The following is a 25285-nucleotide window of genomic DNA, read 5'->3' as shown; positions in this document are numbered from 1 at the left end:
ATGCTCAACATTTCTTCATCATCATCATCATTTTCACAACACACACATGCAGGATTCTTACTTATGTCTAGAATATATTAAACATAAAGGTGTTTCTTGGACCCCAGTATTCCCGACTGATCAACACTCCATCCTCGCTCACAGCTGAGCTGACATTCCCAAACACAGGAGCAACCGGGGGTGCTGAGAGAGAGTGACTTCTGACCTCCAGAGCACTGACGTGAGCAGTAGTGCATGAGGTGACGTTAGTGTGTAGAGGCGGGGCTAGTCATGATGTCACTACTGTAGGAGGAAGAAGGGCGTTTATTTTCATTTATAAAAATAAACTAAATCATGAAGGAAAACACACACTGTACAGTGTTTCTCAAAGGCATTTGTGAGATATGCATTTTTGTGAGGCCAAATAATATTACTATAGTAACAGCACAGTCCTAGATCTTAAAAAAAAAAAAAAAAAGCCTAATATTGGCTATTTTGATGATGCGTAGCCAAAGATATTAATAAAAACTCTCTATAAAAATACTCTATTTAAAGGAGACCTATTGTAGCTGAAAGTACTCCACAGATCATTTATTATATCATTCTGAAAATGACTATTTTGAGTGGAAGTAGAAACACACTGACACATTTCTTGTGTCTCTGGCCATAACTCTAGCCTAACTTTGAAATCAGGATTCTGTATCAAGCAAAGTCATGTGTATAATGCATGTGAATATATGCTGAGAATTGATCAAACAGTTGTCATCTGGCTCAGATTCAGACAGGAATCATGTGTTTGTGGTGTTTTTTTGCTGATTGAGGGATAATACAAGACTACTTCACCACACAGATGAGTGTCGCAAGCAAAAATGCATCTAATTTAGAGAAAAGTGTAATGGAAAAAGCAAAACGGACACTATTTTCAGAATCTGACCCTAAAATTAATAGGAAAAATTTTTTTATTCAGCGAAAACAAAAAAATTATTATAATTATTATTAAAAATGTAAACACATTGTTATTATTATCTCATAGACAGAAATAAATGACAATTGTAATATAACTGAACTGCAAAATAAAATTTCATGATAAGTATATGTTTTTTTTTCTTAGTAACAAAATCTATTTCTTCACTATTTTGGCAGAAAAATGCAGGGAGACAGGTTTACAAAGGCATCTGGTTCCAAACCTAGTGAGATGCAGTAATCATCCGTTATGTCAATGTGAAAATAAAGCATTACTGGTGCACACTGAGCATCCCAGAGGCAAAAAACACTGGATGATGAGCTGCTCATGTGTAAATGAACACAGTGCTTCACTCTAAAACTCAAATCTGTTTCACTGATGGGTGTTTGAGTTCATACAGATCCAGAATCTACACACGATGAGCACAAACACCATGCTTATTTCTGGCGTAATGAGATGAGACGTTCAAAGACAGAACACTAACACACACTGCAGAACCAGCTGTGCTCCCTATCTAGTGTACATACCTCTGTGGAGGATGGTGAGCGTGGGACCGGATCCTCGCTGTGTTCTGGCACTGATGTAAAACGTGTAGCGTGTGCTGTGAGAGAGGTTCTGCAGCGTGAAGCTGCTCTGATTGGACGGCAGATCCAGCTCCTCCAACAAACCCAGATCATTTCTGCTGTTAACTGGAGAAGGGACAGGAGCAGAAACAGCCGGGGTCACATTGTTTTATCCAATCATAAGCTACGCTTACAGAGCATTTGTTCTGTTCACTGCTTCAAACCGACTCGAGCAACAGAAACAAGGACGAACACTCAAATAAACAGGTACAACACATGCAAACATTGAAAATATAGGAGAGATTCTGGAAACATTCTTTTTTCAAACTTTAAATCATTTATGATTAGGCACAATTACACCAAAAAAAATAACTGAAGTTTTGACCAAAGTTGACTCCACCACTGATGATATAACGAGGAACTGTATCGGTGAAGGAAACTCTTGATGGAGATAAATGTTGCTTGTGGAGCTCCATTAGATCAGTTCTAGAGTGAGCAGGCAGTGCAGTTATGGTTCCCAGTGTGGATGGGCAGGTTTACTCACCCGTCTGATATCTGAAGGTGTATCCGGTCAGACAGCCGTTCCTTTCGTGAGGTGGACTCCACTCCAGAGTCAGAGAGTCCAGATCTAAAGCAGAAACCTTGAAGAAGGACGGCGTGTCAGGACCTGGAACACAAACACACTGCATCCTTGTTAAATGATAGTAGCAGCTTTCTATATGTAACATATTTGTTTTTGTAGTTAGAACATTATTTTTGCAGTTGTAAAGAGTCCATCTAAATGCCACCTCAGATACAGATTCTGTGCTACCTCTTTTTATACATTTCATTTGATTGGTATCAGCCCTATAATATTGTCTATGTCTTATTGCATTCATTAAATAAATATAAAAATGTAAATTAGAAGGAACACATCCATATAAAGGTCAAAATGCCTATGAAAATAGATGAAATATCAGCCGTTAAAGGAGAAGTCTGTGTCTCTGCTGTCAGTTTTGAGTGTGTCCTCTGCTGGGTGTTGCTCGTACCTCCCTCGTGCATCTCGAATCGCTGCGGGATGCTGAAGGGACCTTCTCCTCGGCCGTTGAAGGCCGTCATACGCAGGCTGTAGACGCTGTAGGGCAGCAGGTTTTGTTGGGGCTGAAGATCTCAGTCCTCTGTTTGCTGTGATGAGAGTTGTGTCGGTGTAAACTGAGCCCACGGTGGTAATGCACCTGCACACAGACAACAACAACCTCAGTGAAAAGCTTTCTACCATCCACCTGCTCTCCATATCTTCCCAGCATGCACTGGTCTGAGTGTAATAAATACTGCTTTTTTTAATTCGCATTTACAACACATTCATTCAACATGTCTCAAAACCATCATAACAGAAACCTTTGTAAATCCTGACATAACACAACATTTAAGTACTAACTTATGTCTCTCTATGCTAATCTTGTGTAAAAATACATAAAATAACACTTAATTTCTATATTTATTTTCCTTGTTGTCTGATGCAAAGCATGCTGGAAACTAGAAAACACAATAATTTAAGTTCAATTTACTACAACAACATTTTGAGTTACAGAACATATTTCAAGTCCAATGAACTTTCATTATTATTTGAGTGAAATTAACTAATTTAATTTAATTAATTTCACTGTTTGGTTTTTATGGTAAATTATAAAGTTAATTTTAAAAATAAAAATGACCAAAAATTACTAAAACTTTAAAAAGAATATATAAAAATACAAAATATTAACAAACTAAAATATATATATAATTCAACAAAAAATGAATGTCAAATCAATGTGACTGTGTGATTATCCCGTGCACGGATCCAGGTGGAACGGGGCTCCAGCGCACCTCTGCTAGTGTGCTGTTCAGCACCACGACCCCCACGTCACAGGTGCATTGTGGGATTAGCATCATTCCACTAAACAAGCTTATAAAGAGCTGCTGAAAGCATCACTCACAATCCTCTCCAGAGTATCCGATCACAGCGCCGGGTTTGGGTCCAGGTCCGTAATCGTTCATCGCCTGAACCATCACCTCGTACGGCACAAATGTGGGTGTCCCCGACACCACGAACGTAGAGATGTTAGCCACGCTGACCGAGGTCCAGTGCGTCTCACTGCCCTGCTGACGCCACATGACCTTATACTGCAGGCCGGGAGCGTTGACCTGAAGAGGCTTCAGCGGCTGCCCAACACAAACATCAACATGAACTTACATACGATTCGCACATCAGCCTCTTCATTTGAGGAAACTATCATCAGATACACACCGAATCTGGTCCAACATGAACAAATGATCTACTAATGAAATAAAATTATTAAAACTTTATTGAGATATCTTTATTTATTTATTTATTTCAATATCACAATTTTTTACCATTTTAATTTTGACGGTAAACCTCTGTTGTGACACTTTGTTTGACAAAAGAAAAGGAATTGTTGCATTTATATTTGATTAGATATTAAAAGATTAATATAATTATTAATATTTTATGTTTTCATTTGATTATCACTGTTTTTGATAATACATTTGTATTAAATTATAAATTCAGAAAAATTAAAACAGACAACACAATTCCTGAATGTTATTGTATTTAAATTTTTCGAACCTTAGGATTGTGCTACGCTGGTCGACGTCACACAGCCGTTGATTACGTGATGGTGTTTACATGAGGACCGTTCTGTAGCAATACAGAGCCAGTCACATTGCTGACGTGGAGATAAGCGTTTTTCTCGGTGAGCCTTTGATTCCTCTTCAGTGGGGAAAGACAAACTGGCAAAAATCAACCTCTGTGTGCCACCAACATCTGTGCCAAGTGAAAGACTTTTCAGTACTGCTGGGGACATTCGTTCCCACACTCGCAACCGGCTGACACCTGTTAATGCGGAGCGTCTTGTTTTTTTGGAAGGAAATTTCACATTTCATGTGAAAGATTAGAGGTTTTATATTAATGTAATTATGATGCAAGAGATGTGTCTGATCTTCCGTAATATTTTTCGTAATATTTGGCTACTGTTCTAATCGTAGCCTAGCCTACTGTTATAAACGAAAACTGCCTATGATCCATGTTTATTGAGTAAATATTCAATAACATTAATTTCAGTTAAGTCACCAAACATATTCTGGTTTAAAAAAAAAAAAAGAATAAGACTTTTCTTTGCATTGTTGCACATTTATTGAAAGGTTTTGGTTTACTTGGGTAAGCATGGGCTTATGGTAATTATGAAAATAGTTTTTTCCCACTTGTCATCCTGGCATTATGTTGGCTAATCTTTTTTTTTTTTTTTTTACAGTTAAAATAAAATGAAAAATACACTTCTGTGGACGTTGTTTACTTTATTAATATGTTTTACTGTGTTAATGGAATGAGGATGCGAGAAGGATTCGGTATTCGGCTTCGGATTCGGCTGAATCTTAAACAGTGGATTCAGTATTCGGCCGAACCCAAAAAATCTGGATTCGGTGCATCCTTCATTTTTTTTTACAGTTTATGGATGTAATTGATTAGACATTTATCAAACTAATAAAATATGTAATTTTGTATTTCAATTAAAACATAAATCGTAAATGTAAATGAAAAAAAGAGACAGAATAAAACACAGAAAATTAAACTTTTACTCAATTACAAAAATCTAATTTAACCATTAAAATACAATACAGAAAAACTGAAAACTGAAATAAAAGAAATACATTCAGGAAAATTTTAATGGTAACAAACTGAACTTAGGGAAAAAAAAGGAAAAAAAAAAAAAGATAAAGGGGATTTACAGTTCTCTAATTAACATCATGGATTAACATCATAAATAGCATCATCTGAGGTGTTTATTAATAATCAGCATCTCAGCATCTGTGTAAACACACGTGTGAGAATGAAAATGCGTGGGCCATACCTGGGGGGCTGGTCCTGTACTGGTGCGAGGGCATGCTGGGATAGCTGAATCCCACATCATTGAGCGCCAGCACTCTGAAGCTGTAGTGGACGTATGGAGAGAGCTTCAGATGAGCCGTGGTCTTGGTTCCAGCAGCCTTCTTCAGATTGTGCCACACGCCGCATTGATGGAGAGCGTCCTCATACTGGATCAGGAACTCTGATGCGGCAAGAACGCAAGCTTATTTATAAAGCACACTTCAGACACAAAGGTAATTCAAACAGTTTTACAGGAAAATGATGAGCACAGGTGGGTGTGTCGTACTCTTGATAGGGCTGTTGTGTTCCTCTCCAGGTGTCCAGGTGAGCTAAACGTTTCTCACTCCCAGGCCTCTTAGCTCCAGCTCTTTGTGATTTCTCCAAGGTCATATACAAACAATTTTGCGAAGGTAGAAAAACTAAATTTAACAAGCTGGAAGATATGAGGTTCAAAGTATAATTTGGAAGATTCCATAAAAATGGGTGAAGAATTTTCTCTAACTTCATCATTATAAGAATGGAGATGATTTTGGGAGGAGAATTGCTTTGAGATCTTGTAGAAAGGGAGTGATGGAAAGGGGAGGAAAACCCAAATTGGGTTGGACAGTAAGATAAGATAGATTTTGTGGATCATTAGCAAAACTATGTTCAGACCATGTATCTGATCGATCTGATCAAGAAGAAATATATAGATTAGAAACAGAAGTGGACCGAGAACTGAACCTTGAGGTACACCACGAGAAGATCTACTGTTAGCAGATAGTTGAGATAAAATTATTGAATGGCGAACAGTATGAAAAGCTGCACTCAGATCAGATGGGCAAAAGGATGAGGGCACCAGAGTCAGAGGTCACCCACTACTCTTGAAAGAGTCTCTGTACTGTGGAGAGGACGAAAATCAGACTCCAACAGTGAACAGATTTCAAAATGTGACAAATTTGTCCCTTTTCTAATACTAGACCACAAGAGGAGCTTGGATAGGAGTTTACAGTTTCAGTGTATTATCAAGAACTGGGGTTATAGCAGGTAGTTTTAGTCCAGTAGCAAGGGATCTGTTTATCGTGTGCATGATAGGTAAAATCAGAAGGCTTTTGAGTGTGTTGGTATTGGATCAAACACAATTACAGAGTTTGATATAACAGCTATTCAAACTGTATATGTATTAGTGAGTAAAAGTCTAGCTGGGAAGTAGAGAATTATGGGGGAGCAAATGAAGAGAATGACTGGTAGGTATTGTACATTTAATGTAGAAAAATATCTGAAGTTTCTGTAGTGATGGTGGTTTGACACGTTTCTTGATCTCAGAGAACAGAGTCCTGGATTTACACTATGCTTAGTTAATGACAGCATGCTTTCGTCGACACAGACATGAATCAACTTGTGATCACATGATCAGACAAGCACATGCCATGTGATGACATCATCAGCCACACGTCTGCACCCGCACATTCAAACGATGAGTCATGCAAACTCAACAGATGGCTTCATGTGGAAATCAACAAAATGATTCCAAAGCCAAATCAGAAGACAGATCAATGTGATCACACGACAGCATGCTACATGAACCTCACCACACACAAAAGCCCAGGGTATTATGGGATGTGATGTGCTGTGTGTTTACCGTAGATCACCGTGGGGGTGGGAGAGGCCTCTGAGTGGGAGGGGTTAGAGGAGTGAAGAAGAGATGTGTTAATTTACAGACAATTACACACTTCTAGCTAAAATAATTGTAAAATGCTGTTCTGTTGAATGTTTGTTTGCTTTATATTATTTATTTAAATGTTTATTCATGCATTTATTTTGTATTTATAATTTAGTTGTTGATTTCAACCAACCGATTTTTTTTTTGTTGTATTTAAATAATTGTTTTTATTATTTTATTTAATAAATTGTTTATTAAATATTATTAAAATGTTATTTGGATCGTTTAATAGTGTTTTTTAGTTGGATTCTCTTGACAGTATTTAAAAAAACTGCTTCTCATTTTTATTTATTCAGTTTATAAATGAACTGTTATTAATTTATTAATTCACTTTACAAACATTTATTAATTAAAACCATTTAGATTTATTTATTTAAATTGTTATATTATTTATTTTGCCTTTTTTATGAACTGTTATTTACTTATTTAAAACATTGTTTTTTATTTATTATTTTAATTAATTGAACTTATTTAAATCATTGTTGATATCTATTTATTTATTTAAAAAAAAATCTTAATCAGTATAGTTAAATTAATCTTGTTTTAATTGTTATTATTATTATTTTTATTTTTATGTTAGCTTTTCTGTCAAAAAAATTCCTCGTATCTGAATGAATCTGGAGATGCACTGGATCTAGTCACTTGGTTTTCATCACACAAAGAGCAGAAATCGTTCAGTACTCACTGAGCACCATGAGCTGAGTCCAGGCCGGGTCCTGGTCCAGCGTGGTGTTCACGACACATGTGTACATCCCCGTGTCGCTCTCTTTGACGTCTGTGATGGTCAGACTGTCTGAGTCCACTCTAAACCTGTTATCAGATACAAAACCCTCAGACCGGCTCCTCACATTACATCAACTAAAGATCTGCTTCATCAGCAGACTCAAACTGATCCTGTGAACGCTAATGACCTTTACATCTGTGTGGCGAGTGGGGCGGGGCCGAGAGGCGTGGGAACGAGGAGTGAGGCCAGGTGTAGTGATTGGAGATGAGCTACACCTGCGCCCCACCGCCAGTATCGAGTCCCACGTTGGAGATGGAAGGATATAAAACTGGATCGACTATAGTGAAGGATGAGAGAGGACCAGGCCTGGGACATATTTTATGTTTTGGTTTTTATTTGCGTGCACCAGTCGTCCGCGAGGGGCTGGTGCGCCGTTTTGTATTTATTTTGTGATTATTAAAATGTATTTTGATTGTGCGCCGGTTCCCGCCTCCTTCTTCCCGATGAATATGGAGATTTTTATTGTTACAGTGGTGCCGAAACCCGGGAGAAGGAGGGACGCGCTGCTGAAGATCCCTCGCCACTGTGGTGAATCCGGGGTGCCATCGAGCAGGCGAGGAGTGTGCCGCCAGGGACGCTCGAGGCGGTGGGTTGGATCGAGTTGCCGGGGACGGGCGAGCTCGCTGCTGGCCGCCCACGATATGGAGGGGCGGCTGCCGTCCGTGAGGGAGCGGAGGAGTCGGCGCCGTTCGCCAGGGGGCCGGAGCCTGCCGCCTCCGTGAAGGAATCCGGAGGGGCAGGGAACGGGGGACTCCTGCCGGCTGCCCAAAACCGGAGGAGCCGTCGCCGTCCATCGGGCGGCGGAGGAGTGTCGCGCCGTCCGCCGAGGGCCGTCCAGTGCCACCGCCAGGCACCGCGGAGGAGATCACCCAGCTGGTGGAGGGCCGAGCAGCAGTGCGTCTGGGAACCGGATTTTTTTTTTTCCTCTCTCCCCTCTCTTGTCCTTGTCGCTCCTCCTTCCATCTTCTTTTCTCTCGCCTCGTCTGTCCTACCCCCAGGTTCCTGCAGGTCCCCGTGAGCGGTCCCCCCCGGAGGGAAGGGGGGGGGGGGGTTGAGTAGAGCGCAGTCTCGAGGGTACCCCCCGGCCTGCGAGGGGCGATGGGGGTATGTGGCGAGTGGGGCGGGGCCGAGAGGCGTGGGAACGAGGAGTGAGGCCAGGTGTAGTGATTGGAGATGAGCTACACCTGCGCCCCACCGCCAGTATCGAGTCCCACGTAGGAGATGGAAGGATATAAAACTGGATCGACTATAGTGAAGGACGAGAGAGGACCAGGCCTGGGACATATTTTATGTTTTGGTTTTTATTTGCGCGCACCAGTCGTCCGCGAGGGGCTGGTGCGCCGTTTTGTATTTATTTTGTGATTATTAAAATGTATTTTGATTGTGCGCCGGTTCCCGCCTCCTTCTTCCCGATGAATATGGAGATTTGTATTGTTACAATCTGCACAGGTGATTCTCATCATTTCTGCAACACCTGCTTCAACTGTTACTCACCTTTAGTGTGTTTGCAAGACAACAATATGAAACATTTCAAGGACACACTAAGAGATGGCTTTAAACCATGTATTGCTCTATTTTTGAGTTGTAAGAAATACTGGTTAATATTGTATGTCTTTCTTGAAATGTTCAGGCTTTTTCTCATTTTGACTCATAAACATACCAGCACAAATTCAACACTACTAATATTTTGTGGAATATGTGTATTAAATGTATAATATGATTGTGATGTTTGTTGATTTGATAAAGATATTTCATGGTTAAAGGCAGCTGCACAGAAACAAAAATAAAATATGAATTGATGTTAGTATGTTTATAGAATTGGCAGATACTGTTATCTTTGAAAATGATTAAACTTTTTATTATTTAAATGATTGATGATTCAATTCTTATTATTTATCATCAGTTCACGCATGTTCAGTTTGCTGGGAATTTAACCTGTGATCTTGGTGTTGCGAGTGCCACGCTCTACTTCAGGAAAACACACTGAAGAAGCACATTTGTCACGTTTGTTCTTGTTTTCATGGAGTATTTTTTGGTGGATTGGACTAATCAGTAACTTCACCTGGAACATAACAGTTGTAGCTGGGTTTTGAACATGGTGAGGTGTGTGAACAAGGCATCCGCGGGTGATTCTGTGGTTCTCAGACCTCTCATCATCAGGCAGCTCTCCGTCATCCTTCAGCCAGGTCATGGTGGGCACGAGGGACAGGTCGTGCTTGGCTTTACACTCGAACACCACGTCCCTGTTCCTCTGGACCACCCGGTACTCCGGCGGCCTCAGGATCCTTGTGGGCTCTGAAGGGAGAGAAAACCTCTGTAATCCTGGAGCTGATAATGTCACTCGAAGCAAGCAGAGCGTTTGAGCAGCTCATCGTGAGCTTCTGTCTCTCCTCAGGTCTAATGGTCCACCGGTGGATCGTTTACTAATGCTCTTTAAACAGCACACTTCCTGCTGTGCTCTTCAGAGAAGCACTTCAGTGCTGTTTGAAAGGTGAAAAACATGCAAGCTAAGTCCTGGAGCCTCCAAACACAATGTATGATGGGATACTGAAGCCATTAAGACCAATATCCATGTCTGTTCATTTTATAAGTGCAGCACAAACAAACACTGAAACACTCTCACAACTCAAAACACTTTCTCTTTCTAAGACAGAATTATTTAGACCAGAGGTTTCCATCATTAAGATGCCACAGACACCCAAATATAATTATCCACTAACCTACAATTTAAAAGGCTGCTATATATTTTCATGTAAAAAATGAAAACACAATTAATACTATGCAAAATAATTATGTAAAATAGTTTGGCTAAATATTTAGTTTATTTCGTTATTTAATTTATTCATTAAATAAATTTATTTATTTATTTAAATTGTTTTAAATAAATGCAATCATTTTAAAAAACATATATTATTTATATAATATTTTTCATTATTTTAATTAGTTTGTTCAATAATATTTTTATTATTTATTTTTATTTATTTATTTATTATATATTATTTTATTATTATTTATTTATTTTTAAATAAATAAATTTATTAACAAATATTAATTAATTAATTTATTTATTAAATCCATTTTCAATTAATTTTTTTTATGTTTCCTCAAAACTCTTTCCTTTTTTGTTTCCCGGTTCCAGCTGATTTAGAAGACTGAACGGTGTGAAGGGCTTCAGTGCTGAGGCCCTCACCTTTGACCTTCAGGTAGACATGGATCTCGGAGACGCCGAGGTTGTTCCTGGCCACACAGGTGTATTTCCCGCTGTTTGAGGGGTGGGACATGTGGATCTCCAGCACTCCGTTCTCATGGAACACACACACACACACACATCTCACACACACACATGTTTGTTTTTGTGAAAAGTGGGGACATCCCATAGGCGTAATGATTTTTATACTGTACAAACTGTATATTCTATCGCCCTTCACCAACCCTACACTTAAACCTAACCCTCACAGGAAACTTTGTGCATTTTTACTTTCTCAAAAAACCTCATTCTGTATGATTTATAAGTGTTTTGAAAAATGGGGACTTATGTCCTCATAAGTCACCCTCTACTTGTAATACCTGTGTCATACCCATGTCATTATACAGAGTTGTGTCCTGATATGTCACAAAAACATGCCCACACAGAGACAAACAGACACACACACACACACACACACACACTCAGAGAGACACACACACACACACACACACGCACTCAGAGAGAGAGACACACACACACACACACGCACTCAGAGACACACACACACACACACACTCAGAGAGACACACACACACACACACACACTCGGAGACAGACACAAGAGACAAGGAATCAAATTATATTTAAGGAAAGAAGTTTATTTTTCTTAAAGAGGTGCGTTCACTGTTTCAGCAGCTACCCTGAAACACAACAGACCTGAATCACACTGAAAACAGACAGCCTTATTATACTGTTATCTCCCCCACTTCTTACAAGGCTCCTTCTCGGTAAATTTCCACTTAACCCCATAAACCAAAACTAACTCTTTTCAGAAAACACAATGGTCCTTCTGACCCCCTGGGCTTTTATTATCTTCACACCCGTGAGGTCAAAGGTCTTTATTTATGGATAACCCCTCTGATCTTTCCTGAGTAAATTGCCCACACTAAAGACTTCAAAGGCTCTTTGTTTTACTGTGTGATGTCTTCGTTGCATTTCAGGTGATAAACATACATACTGAGAGAGAAACACAAGTTAAATCAAAAGGAAAAACTAAAATATATGAAAACCCACTAAATGTCTAAGAAAGTAAATAACTAAGAGTAAAATATAAATTTTTCTACAACAATTCCTCCTCTTTATCATTCTCTGATAAACGATTTGGATTAATTAACATTAGTTTTGATTAAAACAACTTAAAAACTCGCTTGTTTTTAATTCTATGCAAACTCGTACATGATTATAATATCGAAAACGTAAATTATTATAATTGTTTCAAGTCATTTCATCAAAGTGATTTTTTTTTTTTTTGTGTAAATGTCATCATTTTCGTCACTCTCATAATCATCACAATTGTGTTCACTATCTCTTGGATAAGCAGTCAGTCTTACTGTTTGTATGGGTGTCCCAGCCCTGACTTATCTCTGTACTAAGATGGAAATACATCTCATAATTCATTGCAAGCAAAACATGATCAGAATTCTCTCTCTGACCTTCACTGCCGTGTGTGTTCTCAGCAAAACTTGTAATGGCCCTCGCCACCGTTTCGCCCTCCAGTTCTTCCTCCTCAGGTCACGAATTACCACGTTATCCCCCTGCCTGAACTTTTGCAGAAACATCTCAGCAACCTTCCTCTGGGCAGCTTTCACCTGCACACAACTGTTGGATAACAGACAAGACATTTATTTGCAGTAATTCAACATTTCATTTTCACACACATCCATTGATGGAACCCTGCGTTTTTCCTCCTTCTATTCCCAAGAATGGTGGTCTACCAAAGAGAATTTAGAATGTCCTCAAATTTGTTTTAACTCTCTTTCTCATTCTCATGTACAATAACACGGTTGGGAGTGCTTTCACCCATGAGAGTCCAGTTTCCTCACAACACTTTGCCAATTTGTTCTTTACCGTCTGATTTTCCCGTTGAATAGTGCCACTGCTGGCCTAATGTGAAAGGCGCAATGTGTTCTTATATCAATTCCTAAGAACTGACCCACCTGTTTTATTGCCTCATTGACAAAATGTGTACTCAAACGGCCCTTCTAGGTCTGGTTGGGATACCAGTTGCGTTCTGACACCTTGTGCCACATTGTGTGTATTACAGATAACACATCTTTTTTTTTTTTTTTTTTTTTTTTTTTCTCGGCGAATATTGTGAAGCCCTTGGTAAACCACAATTCTTTCATCTGTGCAATAATTCCCCCTTTTGATACATGGTCTAACCCATGTGTCAACTTAGCATAATGTTGAAAGAAATGTTTGGGAAAACGAGGCGTTCCAATAACGGATCTCCACACGCTATTAACAGCCTGATGCCTTCCAGTTGTTCTTCTCAGCTCCTGTGGAAAAAGACTGCATGCTCTGTAAACAAGGAGAAATGTAATGCATGTCTAAAAGTTCTGGATGTGGTGTGCACACCTGTTCGAGTGCTGCCAGACAACAGTGATGTTCCTCACCATCCTCCTGTGTGGGCAGAAGGGTGGCAGGATTCAAAGTTGTGCATCGTTTTACAGTTATGTTTGGTATGTCCAACAAAATTGTATGATACCTCAGCCATCGGGCTGTAGACAAATGTGACGTTCTCTGCTCTTGCAAAATCATGAATACTGCGTGTGGAACCAAAAGTCAAATCAGAGTAGCCTACAAATTCTCTTGAGGCCATCACAGCCAGCTCGGCTGCTGCCACTGCTCTCAGGGAGTGAGGAAGTCCTGCAGCTACAGCATCAAGTTTCGCTGAAAAATAGGCCACAGGTCACAGTCTGTCACCATGAGTCTGCAAGAGAACAGAAGACATAAAACCATTCTTTTCATCAACCATCTGTACAAGCGGGCAGTTTATGATAGGAAGGGCTAAAGTTGGAGCCAGAGTCAATTGCACTTTCATGTTATCAAATGCTTCCTCAGCCTTGCTTGTCCAGACAAGTCTGTCACCTGACCTCTATGGCAAGCCAAATTAACTTTTATTCATTCGCAGGATATGTATTCTTGATATCAACAATTCAATTTTTACTAGTGACAATGTTAATTCTTGATATCAACAATTACATTTCCACTAGTAACAATTATAATTTTTGATATCAACAATTACATTTCCACTAGTAACAATGTTAATTCTTGATATCAGGAATTGTATTTTCACTAGTTAAATGTCACCATAGGGTTCCATTCAAATTTAATTGTTGATATCAAGAATTGCTTTCTTACTAGTTGAAATTCCGATTTCACATATCAGAAATACAATTCTTACTAGTAAAGACCTTTATTTTTGATATCAGTAATCACATGGTTACTAGTAAAGACGTCTATTCTTGATATCAACAATTTAATTGTTGATATCAACAATTTAATTCTTGATATCAACAATTTAATTGTCACTAGTGCCAATGTTCATTTCTGATATCATGAATGTAATTGTTACTAGTAAGAATGCCATTTTAGATATCAGAAATTACCCTCCCAATTGTTGATATCAGAAATACATTTTCAGATATCAGAAATGAACAGTGTCACTAGTAACAATTACATTTTTGATATCAAGAATTAACATTTCAACTAGTAACAACTAAATTGTTGATATCAAGAATTCACATTTTTACTAGTAAAAATGTCATTGTTGATATCAAAAATTATATTTTTACTAGTAAGAAATACAAAGCTGATATGTGAATTTAGAATTGTAACTAGTAACAAATGCATTTTGATATCTGTAATAGTTTTGGCGCCGTTTTAACATTTAAACATGTGAATTGTTGATATCAACAATTTAATTCTTCATAACAACAATTTAATTGTTGATATCAATAATTGAATTCTTGATATCAACAATTACATTTCCACTAGTAACAACACCTATTCTTGATATCAACAATGACGTCATCACTCGCAGAAATACGTTTATCATATCAACAATGAAATTACAACTAGTAATAGACTTAATTCTTGATATCAGTAACTTAATTCTTACATGTTAAAATTGCATTTTCACTAGTAAAAATTGTAATTTAAGATATCATTAATTCCTTTTTGGATATGTGCATATCAATGAACCCCTTTTTGGATATGTGCATAATTTAATGACGAGTCCAACCCTTTATGAATGTTTATGGCGGATAGACGACAAGGTAAAGAGTCCAACAGAGAATGGGCACATTCGATTGCCCTCTCATGAAAATAATACGCTCCTGTAGGCTATTTTTAATAATTATTTTGTTTTTATTTTGGCACAGATTATGTAACTCCGCCTACCAACATGTGGTAGTGTTAAACAATAATATAAAGAGACACTATGTTTGTCATGAGTTCTGTGGCGCAGATGGTAAAGCATGAAGCAGTTGAGTTTTTGACGTGACGGACCCGGTTCGATTCCGCCTTCTGCCGATCTGTTTCTTCACCCTTTTCACGTCCCCTATCACATCGAAAGGCATATATTTTCAATAAAACTCAACGAAATTATCGAAAACTGGAAAATAACGTGGATATTGTGTAATGCTAGGGCTAGTTGTAGGGGCGGTGTCCATTTAATCATTTGTAAATAAAAATTATAATTTACACTCAATATGTTATTATTGTAGCCTATACTGTTTTATAATGTAGCCTACTACAATAATGAGGTGCACATATTGGCCACTACTTGCACTATGTAGCACAAACAGCATCAAACTACTATTACTGTAAGAAATACTCATATTATTAAATAAGGTAAATACAATCTATTGCTAATAAAATATGCTATTTTCACTAAGTGTAAATATAATTCATTGTATTCAAATAGCCCCTGCCAAAATCAAATTCTAAACTATCAGCCAATTCAACTGGAAGATTAAGGCTGTTGTATTAAGCTTTCAGATTATAAGGATTCTTCTAAGCCTTTTTCAGTTTTATTTACATTTACATTTAATAATTTAGCAGACGCTTTTATCCAAAGCGACTTACAAATGAGAACAATAGAAGCAGTCAGGTCAACAAGAGAACAAAAACAGTATACAAGTGCCATGACAAGTCTCAGTTAGTCTAGTACAGAATGCATAGCCAGGTTTTTTTTTTTTTTTTATTAAATATGAAAAGAAAGAAAAGTGCTAGTATTAGTTGGTTAAGTGCTGGCAAAAAAGATGAGTCTTAAGATATTTCATGAAAATGAGTAAAAACTCATTGAAAAACTCAAAATTGAGATTGGGAGGTCATTCCACCAGCTGGGCACAGTTCAGGAAAAGGTCTGTGAGAGTGATTTTGAACTTCTTTAGGATGGCACCACAAGGCATCGTTCACTTGCAGAGTGCAAACTTCTGGAGGGCACATATGATTTAACCAGATTTAACCAGAGTTTAGGTATGTTGGTGTCGTGCCAGTGGTCGTCTTGTAGGAAAGCATCAGTACCTTGTATTTGATGCGAGCGGCTACTGGTAGCCAGTGTAACTTGATGAGGAGAGGAGTAATGTCAGCTTTTTTTGACTCATTAAAGACAACCCTTGCTGCTGCATTCTGGATCAGTTACAAAAGCTTGATAGTACATGCAGGAAGAGCCAGGAGAGCATTACAATAGTCCAGTCTGGAGAGTAGGAGAGCTTGGACAAGAAGTTCTGTGGCTTGCTCTGAAAGGAAGGGTCTAATCTTCCTAATGTTGTATAAGGCAAACCTGCAGGACCGGCTCGTTGTAGCAATGTGGTCTGTGAAGTTTAACTGATGATCCATCATAACTCATAGGTTTCTGACTGAATTGAAAATAAATGCAATAAATGTGTATAACCGTAGTGTAGCGACAGTAGTTTAATATTATTGGTGTGCATAGAAATATGTTTAAAGCTTGAAGATAATTTACCCCAATAAAACAAACTTGATTAAATATACAGTATACATATATAAATAAATATACAGAGTACACTCCTCACATTTTTGTAAACGTTTTATTATATCTTTTCATGTGACAACACTGAAGAAATGACACTTTGCTACAATGTAAAGTAGTGAGTGTACAGCTTGTATGCCCTCAAAATAACTCAACACATACCCATTAATGTCTAAAGCGCTGGCCACAAAAGTGAGTACACCACTAAGTGAAATTGTTCAAATTGGGCCCATTAGCCATTTTCTCTCCCTGGTGTCATGTGACTCGTTAGTGTTTCGAGATCTCAGGTGTGAATGGGGAGCAGGTGTGTTAATCTGGTGTTATAGCTCTCACTCTCTCATACTGGTCACTGGAAGTTCAACACGACACCTCATGGCAAAGAACTCTCTGAGGATCTGAAAAAAAGAATTGTTGCTCTACATAAAGATGACGTAGGCTATAAGAACATCACCAAGACACTGAAACTGAGCTGCAGCATGGTGGTTTAACAGGCGAGGCTTGTTTTGAGTGAAATCTATCCTGTCAGTGCTCAGACTGCATCAGATTGGTCTGCAGGGCTGTCGTCCCAGAAGGAAGCCTCTTCTGAAGATGATGCACAAGAAAGCCTGCAAACAGTTTGCTGAAGACAAGCAGACTAAAGACATAGATTACTGGAACCATGTCCTGTGATCTGATGAGACCAAAATAAACGTATTCCCTTCAGATAGTGTCAAGCGTGTGGCGGCGACCAGGTGAGGAGTACAAAGACAATGTGTCTTGCCTTCAGTCAAGCATGGTGGTGGAAGTGTCATGGTCTGGGGCTGCATGAGTGCTGCCGGTACTGGGGAGATACAGTTCACTGAGGGAACCATGAATGTCAACATGTAATGTGAAATACTGAAGCAGAGCATGATCCCCTCCCTTTGGAGACTGGGCCACAGGGAAGTATTCCAACAGGATAACAACCCCAAACACACCTTCAAGACGACCACTGCATTCCCAAAAAGGCTGAGGTGAAAGGTGATGGATTGGTCAAGCATGGGCATCCTCAAATGCAAGGTGGAAGAGCACAGGGTCTCTAAGATCTGGAAGAGGACTCCAGTGGCAAAATGTGAAGCTCTGGAGAAATCCAAGCCCAAGGTTTCATGGGCTTTCATAACATTGAAATGGCTGAGACAGACATGAGTTAGAGGTTCAATAGACTTTATCATTCCTCTTGTCCACCGCTGCTTCATAATGCATATTAGGACACGACTCATTCAGGTAGCCAGCGATATTACAAAAAAAAAAAAAAAAAAAAAAAAGGTCCAGTAAAACGTTTGTATGATGCATTATCCCCTTTAATGTTTTTCCTTTTGGTTATTGTTTATTTTTTATTTGATGTATAAGAAGAAAGTGTAATAAAACCAAAAATAAACACCTGAAAAAACGACATGAAGTCACTTTTAAAACTAAAGGAATGCCTTGTTTATTTTTCCTTTTAATTATCCGAAGGACTTGGTGGCCAATAAAAAGAAACAGCATCAATTTACTTTTTTACAATTAACAAAAAAAATAAAATAAAAATAATAATAATAATCCAGTCATAATATAATTTTGAAGTTTCAACGAAAAAATAAATTAAATAAAGGAGGAGCCGTTTCTGCACGTGGAAGTTCTTCTGCCATCTTTGGCCAATGCTGACGCTTGAACGAGGGGTGTAGGAAAGTCTCATTAATATTCATGATCCCCTTTATTTTTGATATCAGTAATCACGTGGTTACTAGTACAGATGTCGATTCTTGATATCAACAATTTAATTCTTGATATCAACAATTTATTTGTCACTAGTAACAATGTTAATTCTTGATATCAACAATTCGATTTTCACTAGTTAAAATGTTGATTCTTGATATCAGGAATTAGATTTCTACTAGTAACAACTGCTATTTTTGATATCAACAATTTAATTTCCACTAGTAACAATGTTAATTCTTGATATCAACAATTATATTTTCACTAGTAACAATGTTAATTCTTGATATCAACAATTCAATTTCCACTAGTAACAATGTTAATTCTTGATATCAGGAATTATATTTTCAATAGTTAAATGTCACCATAGGCTTCCATTCAAATTTAATTGTTGATATCAAGAATTACTTTCTTACTAGTTGAAATTCCGATCTCACATATCAGAAATACAATTCTTACTAGTAAAGACCTTTATTTTTGATATCAGTAATCACATGGTTACTAGTAAAGACGTCTATTCTTGATATCAACAATTTAATTGTTGATATCAACAATTTAATTCTTGATATCAACAATTACATTTTCACTAGTAACGACACGTATTCTTGATATCACAAATGACGTCATCAGAAATGCAAAAATGCGTTTATCATATAAAAAATGAAATTACAACTAGTAATACACATAATTCTTGATATCTTTAACTTAATTGTTACATGTTAAAATTACATTTTTACTAGTAAAAATTGTTATTTTAGTTATCATGAATTCCTTTTTGGATATGTGCATAGCAATGAACTCCTTTTTGGATATGTGCATAATTTAATGACAAGTGCAACCTTTTATGAATGTTTATGGCGGATAAACTTCAAGATACAGAGCACAAAAGAGAATGGGCACATTCGATTGCCCTCTCATGAAAATAAAACGCTCCTGTAGGATATTTTTAATAATTATTTTGTTTTTATTTCAGATGGATGCAGATGGTTAAACGCCAGGCATATGCGTTTTGACGCAACAGACCCGGGTTCGATTCCACCTTTTGCCAAGCTCTTTCTTTATCCTTTTCACGTCCTGTATCACATCGGAAAGGCATGTATTTTCAATAAAACTCAACGAAATTATCGAAAAGTGAAAAATAACATGGATATTGTGTAAGGTTAGGGCTAGTTGTAGGAGCTCCGGAAAGTTACTGTTTGGATGGCATTTAATTTCAAATTAAATAGCATTAGTGTGCATTGCATACATTAGAAATACATCGATTAAAATTGGCAACCAGACTTATGACGTTATATTACTTAACATTTATTTAAGACACTTTTTTGATTATATATCGAAAGCAATTTAGAGAGAAATGGCTATGTGGAATCTGTGTACTAGGAATATGTCACTACATTTCAGTTCACCCAGTAGCCTATTGCAGGCGGTGTTATGCTAAATAGAGTGTGGTGCTGATGTGCATGTTTCTAATCTTTTTCCGCTTTTATTTATACAGTTGTGTTTGTATTTATTGTCGTTTTCAGCTGTTTGCCATGTATGAATTATTCAGAATGATTCTTTTAATAAAACATGTTTGTTTTTTTTTTGTTTCTCACCGTCATTGTGAATTGTACCTTGTTTAATCGGTTCTGTGCATTACTGTAACTTCACGGTATTATTGGAACAACTGTATAGATTGTGGGTATAATAGAAGTAAGTACTTTTCTTTTTTTCTAGTCTTACATTACAGATTGTAGGGATTGTTGGACTGGCTGGCTTTGAGTACACCTCACACGTTTCGTATTTTAATATACCTTTTCATATGATAGTACTGAAGAAATGACACTTTGCTACAATGTAAAGTAGTGAGTATACAGCTTGTATAACAGTGCACATTTATTTACCATTCCTCTTGTTCACCCATGCTTCAAGAACCGGATAACATGTTATATGAAAAAGTATTCCTTTTAGGACACGACTCATTCATGTAGCCAACGATATTAAAAAAAAAAAAAAAAAAAAAAAAAAAAGTACAGTAAACCGTTTGTATGATGCATTGTTATCTGTTATATTTTTTCCTTTAGATGTATTTTTTATTTGATGTATTAGAAGAAAGTGTAATAAAAACAAAAATAAACACCTGAAAAAGTGACATGAAGTTATTTTTAAAACTAAATTAATGCCTTGTTCACTTTTCCTTTAATTATCCAGAGGACTTGGTGGCCAATAAAAGGAAACAGCATAAATGTAATGTTATTTTTTTTTACAAATGAATCCAGCCATAATATAATTTTTCAAGTTTCACTGACAAAAATAAATAAAGGAGGAACTTTTTCTGCACATGGACGTTCTTCTGCCATCTTTGGCCAATGCTGAAAAAGGAGGAGTGTCGAAAATTATTTTTACTAGTTAAAATGTTATTTAAGATATCAGTAATTCTATTTTCACTAGTTGCAAGGACAATTTCAGATATCTACTGCCTTTGTTGATATCAATAATTACTTTGTTACTAGTAAAAATGTGAATTCTTGATATCAATAATTTAGTTGTTACTAGTTGAAATGTTAATTCTTGATATCAGAAAATGTATTTCAACATGTTACAATTGTTATTTTTGATATCTGAAAAATAATTTCTGATATCAATATAATTTCTGATATCTAAAATGGCTTTCTTACTAGTAACAATTACATTCATGATATCAGAAATGAACATTGTCACTAGTAACAATTAAATTGTTGATATCAAGAATTAAATTGTTGATATCAAGAATTAAATTGTTGATATCAAGAATAGATGTCTTTACTAGTAACCATGTGATTACTGATATCAAAAATAAAGGTCTTTACTAATAAGAATTGTATTTCTGATATGTGAAATCAGAATTTCAACTAGTAAGAAAGTAATTCTTGATATCAACAATTAAATTTGAATGGAAGCCTATGGTGACATTTAACTAGTGAAAATACAATTCCTGATATCAAGAATTAACATTGTTACTAGTGGAAATTGAATTGTTGATATCAAAAATAGCAATTGTTACTAGTAGAAATCTAATTCCTGATGTCAAGAATTAACATTTTGACTAGTGAAAATTGAATTGTTGATATCAAGAATACATATCCTGCGAATGAATAAAAGTTAATTTGGCTTGCCTATTGGCATTCCCAGGTTAAAAATAATTGATATCAAGAATTAACATTGTTACTAGTTGAAATATAATTCCTGATATCAAGAATTAGCATTGTTACTAGTGGAAATGTAATTGTTGATATCAAGAATTAACATTGTTACTAGTGAAAATGTAATTGTTGATATCAAAAATTCTAATTGTTACTAGTGGAAATGTAATGGTTGATATCAAGAATTAACATTGTTACTACTGAAAATTGAATTGTTGATATCAAGAATACATATCCTGCGAATGAATAAAAGTTAATTTGGCTTGCCATAGACCTCAGCCTTTTCCCTGTCATTAGGGCTTGTAAAGGCTGCTCAAAAATGGCATAATTAGGGATGAATGTTCTGCAGTAAGCACACATCCCCAAGAATGACAGCATCAGTTTCTTTGTAACTGGTTTTGGGACCTCTTTTATGGCCCGCACCCATTTCTCAGACAGTGCTTTGCTATTTGGTTTGATCACATGTCCCAGGAAGGTTACTTCCTGTTTCACAAACTGCAGCTTTAAAAGACTAACCTTGTGCCCCCCTGCTCAAGATGCTTCAGGAGAGTCACAGCGTCGGCAATGCAAATAGTTTTCTCTTTGGCACAGATTAATGAATCATCACTCTCAGAAATAACAAACGTATGTTTAAAGCAATACCAGCAACACTCGGAGTGAAGACGTCAAAATAATCTGGACACGGAAATGAAAAAAATAATCTGGTTTACTTTTATCTGAGAACAAAATCATTACTTCCTGGGAAACTGGAACAAAGGATTAATACAAATGAATAAATAAAGTTGCTGCAACTCTTGTTTTCCTCCAGAATAAATGCCTTTCTTGTCTCGGAGCACACAAATGGAAAGCAATAAACACACGCTATCATCTTATCTTGCATTCGGAGTTGAGTGTTTACAGTATGTTTTAATGCACATTTTAAGATTTTATGTGCATCATGACAATTCCAGTGTTTATACATTTATTTATTTATTTTTAATGCAATATCTTAAAATTTACATGAAAACGTGGATGGAGACCCCCCCCCCATCTTCTTAGGAAATAAAAAAGAATTTACATTTTAGAAAACTTCTTTAATAATTTTTATCAGGAGTTTGTCTCATTATCATATCATGTGGTTAGGGTTGGGTCTTATCATCTGAGCGTAATGGATTCATGATTAATCTGAATTAATCTGTCACTGATTGGATGTTGAGCTGTGGGAGTGGCACTGTAACAGGGGCGGAGTTTAGGAGCACTGAGTGATTGGAGAAGACCAGCATACAGCTTGACTGAAGATCCAGTTTGAGGAAACATTACAGGTTCAAAACATTTATATATGGTCACTAACATGCATTCAGAAAACAGGGTGAATTTCATTTGACTTACTGTTGTCCATCCAGAATATGATGGGCAGCAATGCAGAATTAAAGACTGTCCCTTCCGTGCAATGATTGGATTGACTCTCTCTTTAGACAACAGAGGAGATCCTGCAGAAACAGGAATGATCACATGACTCAGCACAAGTGTGAAGGTGACGCTTGAAGGGATGGATTACCCAAAAATTTGCTGTTAATTTTCTTACCCCCAGTCCATTCAGGATGAAGATGCCATTTTTCCTCAGTAGAACAGTAAAGAAGAGTTTAATTGAAACTGGTCCTTGATTACCCTTACGAAAAATAACCATGGTTTTATTATAGTAAAACAGTAGTAACCCATGGTTTTTTGGCGTATTGACTGCCATTTGTAAAACCACAGATTTACTACAAATACCATGGTTAAACTATGGTTAATATAGCAAAACCATGGTTAATTTGTGGTTACCATGGTTTAACTACAGTAACCATGGTTTTTTGGTTTTATTTGTAGTAAAACCATGGTTAATTTTCGTAAGGGTAATAAGGTAGGGCTATCCTCAGCTTAAGATTTTTCTGGTCCACTAGTAATCATTCATTTTAAATATTAGTCGTCTAATCGCACATTTTTTAATAAACCATTCAAAACATTTTAATGAGCCTTTAATTACCTAAGTACATAGCCTAAAAGGCCCTCAAGCACAGGTATAAAGCTTGCCACAGCACACCGGCAGAAGTATTGATTATGATTGTGTCGGGGTAAAACAGTCAGGAGACTGCAATAACATTTTAATATTTTGATAAACCAGTGCTTTCTTAGTTGTCAGTTTAAGAGATGAAGTCAGCGACTCTGACTCCTCATCTCCTGTTTGATACGGATTACATAATCTGAGGATTTGTTTTCCATTTAAATTGGTGCATTTGAAAGTAGACATTTCATATATTTTTTATGTATGTAAAGTAAAGATATAGACTACACGGTGTTACGCGCTCAAGTTTTACAGAGACAGAAGAAAGCGCATCCTATTTCCTTTCATTATTTCACAAAAGCACAATTTGATTTTATTGTGAGTACACACAAATAAACATGAAAGATGTATTACTCTTATCTGTATGTCCAAAAATGAGCAGTATTTTAAGAGTAAGTGATCTGTCCTGCAGTGATCTACTGTTCAGCTTCACACTCCACACACACACTTGAACAGCACACACTTCTCTAGGATAGCATCAGATTAAGCGGCCAATACTGTGAATACTGCGAATACTTCACATATTTCAGATGATAAGCCATATTTGTGGTGGATGAATGGTAGGCGAGTGTTTGGATGTCCTGCCCGATGTGAATGATCTGTCCTTCGACTGAGTGCTATCCCATCTGGAGGTTTTATTTTTTCCTGCGACTAAGCAACTAATACATTTTGGTTGAGCAAGCCTCTTCTAGTCGACTAATGATTAGTCAAATACTATTAGTACCTAATAAAATCCATCAACTGTGTAAGGCAACACAAAATGAATAGCCATGGCTCCTAAAGATATATTAAAGAGTTATCAATCGATTGATCTGTGCAGGAAAGTGAACATTATTTACAACATGATTACAAAAGTGAGTTTTGTAGATCTGTGCTTTCATGCAGTTCAATCTGATTCTGTGAATTGGTTCAGCTTGTTCACCAACAAAAACCGATTCAAAAGAATAATTTGTGAACCAGACATCACTTCAGACCATTTGTGGTTTACAGGTAATAATGCTTTAAGGAATGTTCAGTTTCCTGCACAGAGCAATCTTTTCACTTCATAAGATCTCAATTTATCATCCGGAGCCACGAGTATTATATTTGTATCACCTCAAAGTGACGTAGCCATTGACTTGCATTATATGAATCACCAAGGAGCACTGTATCAGCTAAAATCTTCTCTACTCCACTACTCAAGAGACATCCTGGAAGGCCTGAGGGTGAGTGAACGAACAGCAAATGTTCACTTTTGGGTGACCTTCAACTGAAGATGAGAAAAATGGGAGAGTGTTGAGGAGAGAGATCTAAACACTGAGTGACTATGAGGATCTGTCTGCAGGACTGAGCCGCCGCGTGCATTATAGCCAAACATTCAGATTTACCACCCAATATCAGATCTCTGAGGATGCTGAGAG

General features: G+C 37.1%; 1 protein-coding gene across 1 annotated transcript in view; it reads right to left on the bottom strand.

Moving 5' to 3' along the window:
• Positions 1–1137: 1137 nt before the first annotated feature.
• Positions 1138–25285, bottom strand: part of LOC113066413 (uncharacterized) — a 54887-nt gene continuing 30739 nt past the window's right edge. Inside the window, exons 6-21 of the mRNA XM_026238310.1 lie at positions 23171–23271; positions 22319–22410; positions 17885–18077; positions 13853–13859; positions 13635–13819; positions 12947–13030; positions 12820–12857; positions 12670–12745; positions 11090–11309; positions 10047–10194; positions 7801–7925; positions 5397–7064; positions 3465–3690; positions 2535–2720; positions 2051–2173; positions 1138–1632 (exon numbers count right to left, since the gene is read on the bottom strand). Of these exons, the coding sequence (XP_026094095.1) occupies positions 7006–7064; positions 7801–7925; positions 10047–10194; positions 11090–11309; positions 12670–12745; positions 12820–12857; positions 12947–13030; positions 13635–13819; positions 13853–13859; positions 17885–18077; positions 22319–22410; positions 23171–23271 (1328 nt within the window). The 3' untranslated portion in view covers positions 1138–1632; positions 2051–2173; positions 2535–2720; positions 3465–3690; positions 5397–7005. The remainder of the gene's footprint in view (positions 1633–2050; positions 2174–2534; positions 2721–3464; positions 3691–5396; positions 7065–7800; positions 7926–10046; positions 10195–11089; positions 11310–12669; positions 12746–12819; positions 12858–12946; positions 13031–13634; positions 13820–13852; positions 13860–17884; positions 18078–22318; positions 22411–23170; positions 23272–25285) is intronic.

This window comes from Carassius auratus, chromosome 50 (genome assembly GCF_003368295.1).
Source record: "Carassius auratus strain Wakin chromosome 50, ASM336829v1, whole genome shotgun sequence".
In the NCBI taxonomy this organism is placed as follows: domain Eukaryota; kingdom Metazoa; phylum Chordata; class Actinopteri; order Cypriniformes; family Cyprinidae; genus Carassius; species Carassius auratus.
This window is presented reverse-complemented; position numbering and strand designations above follow the sequence as displayed.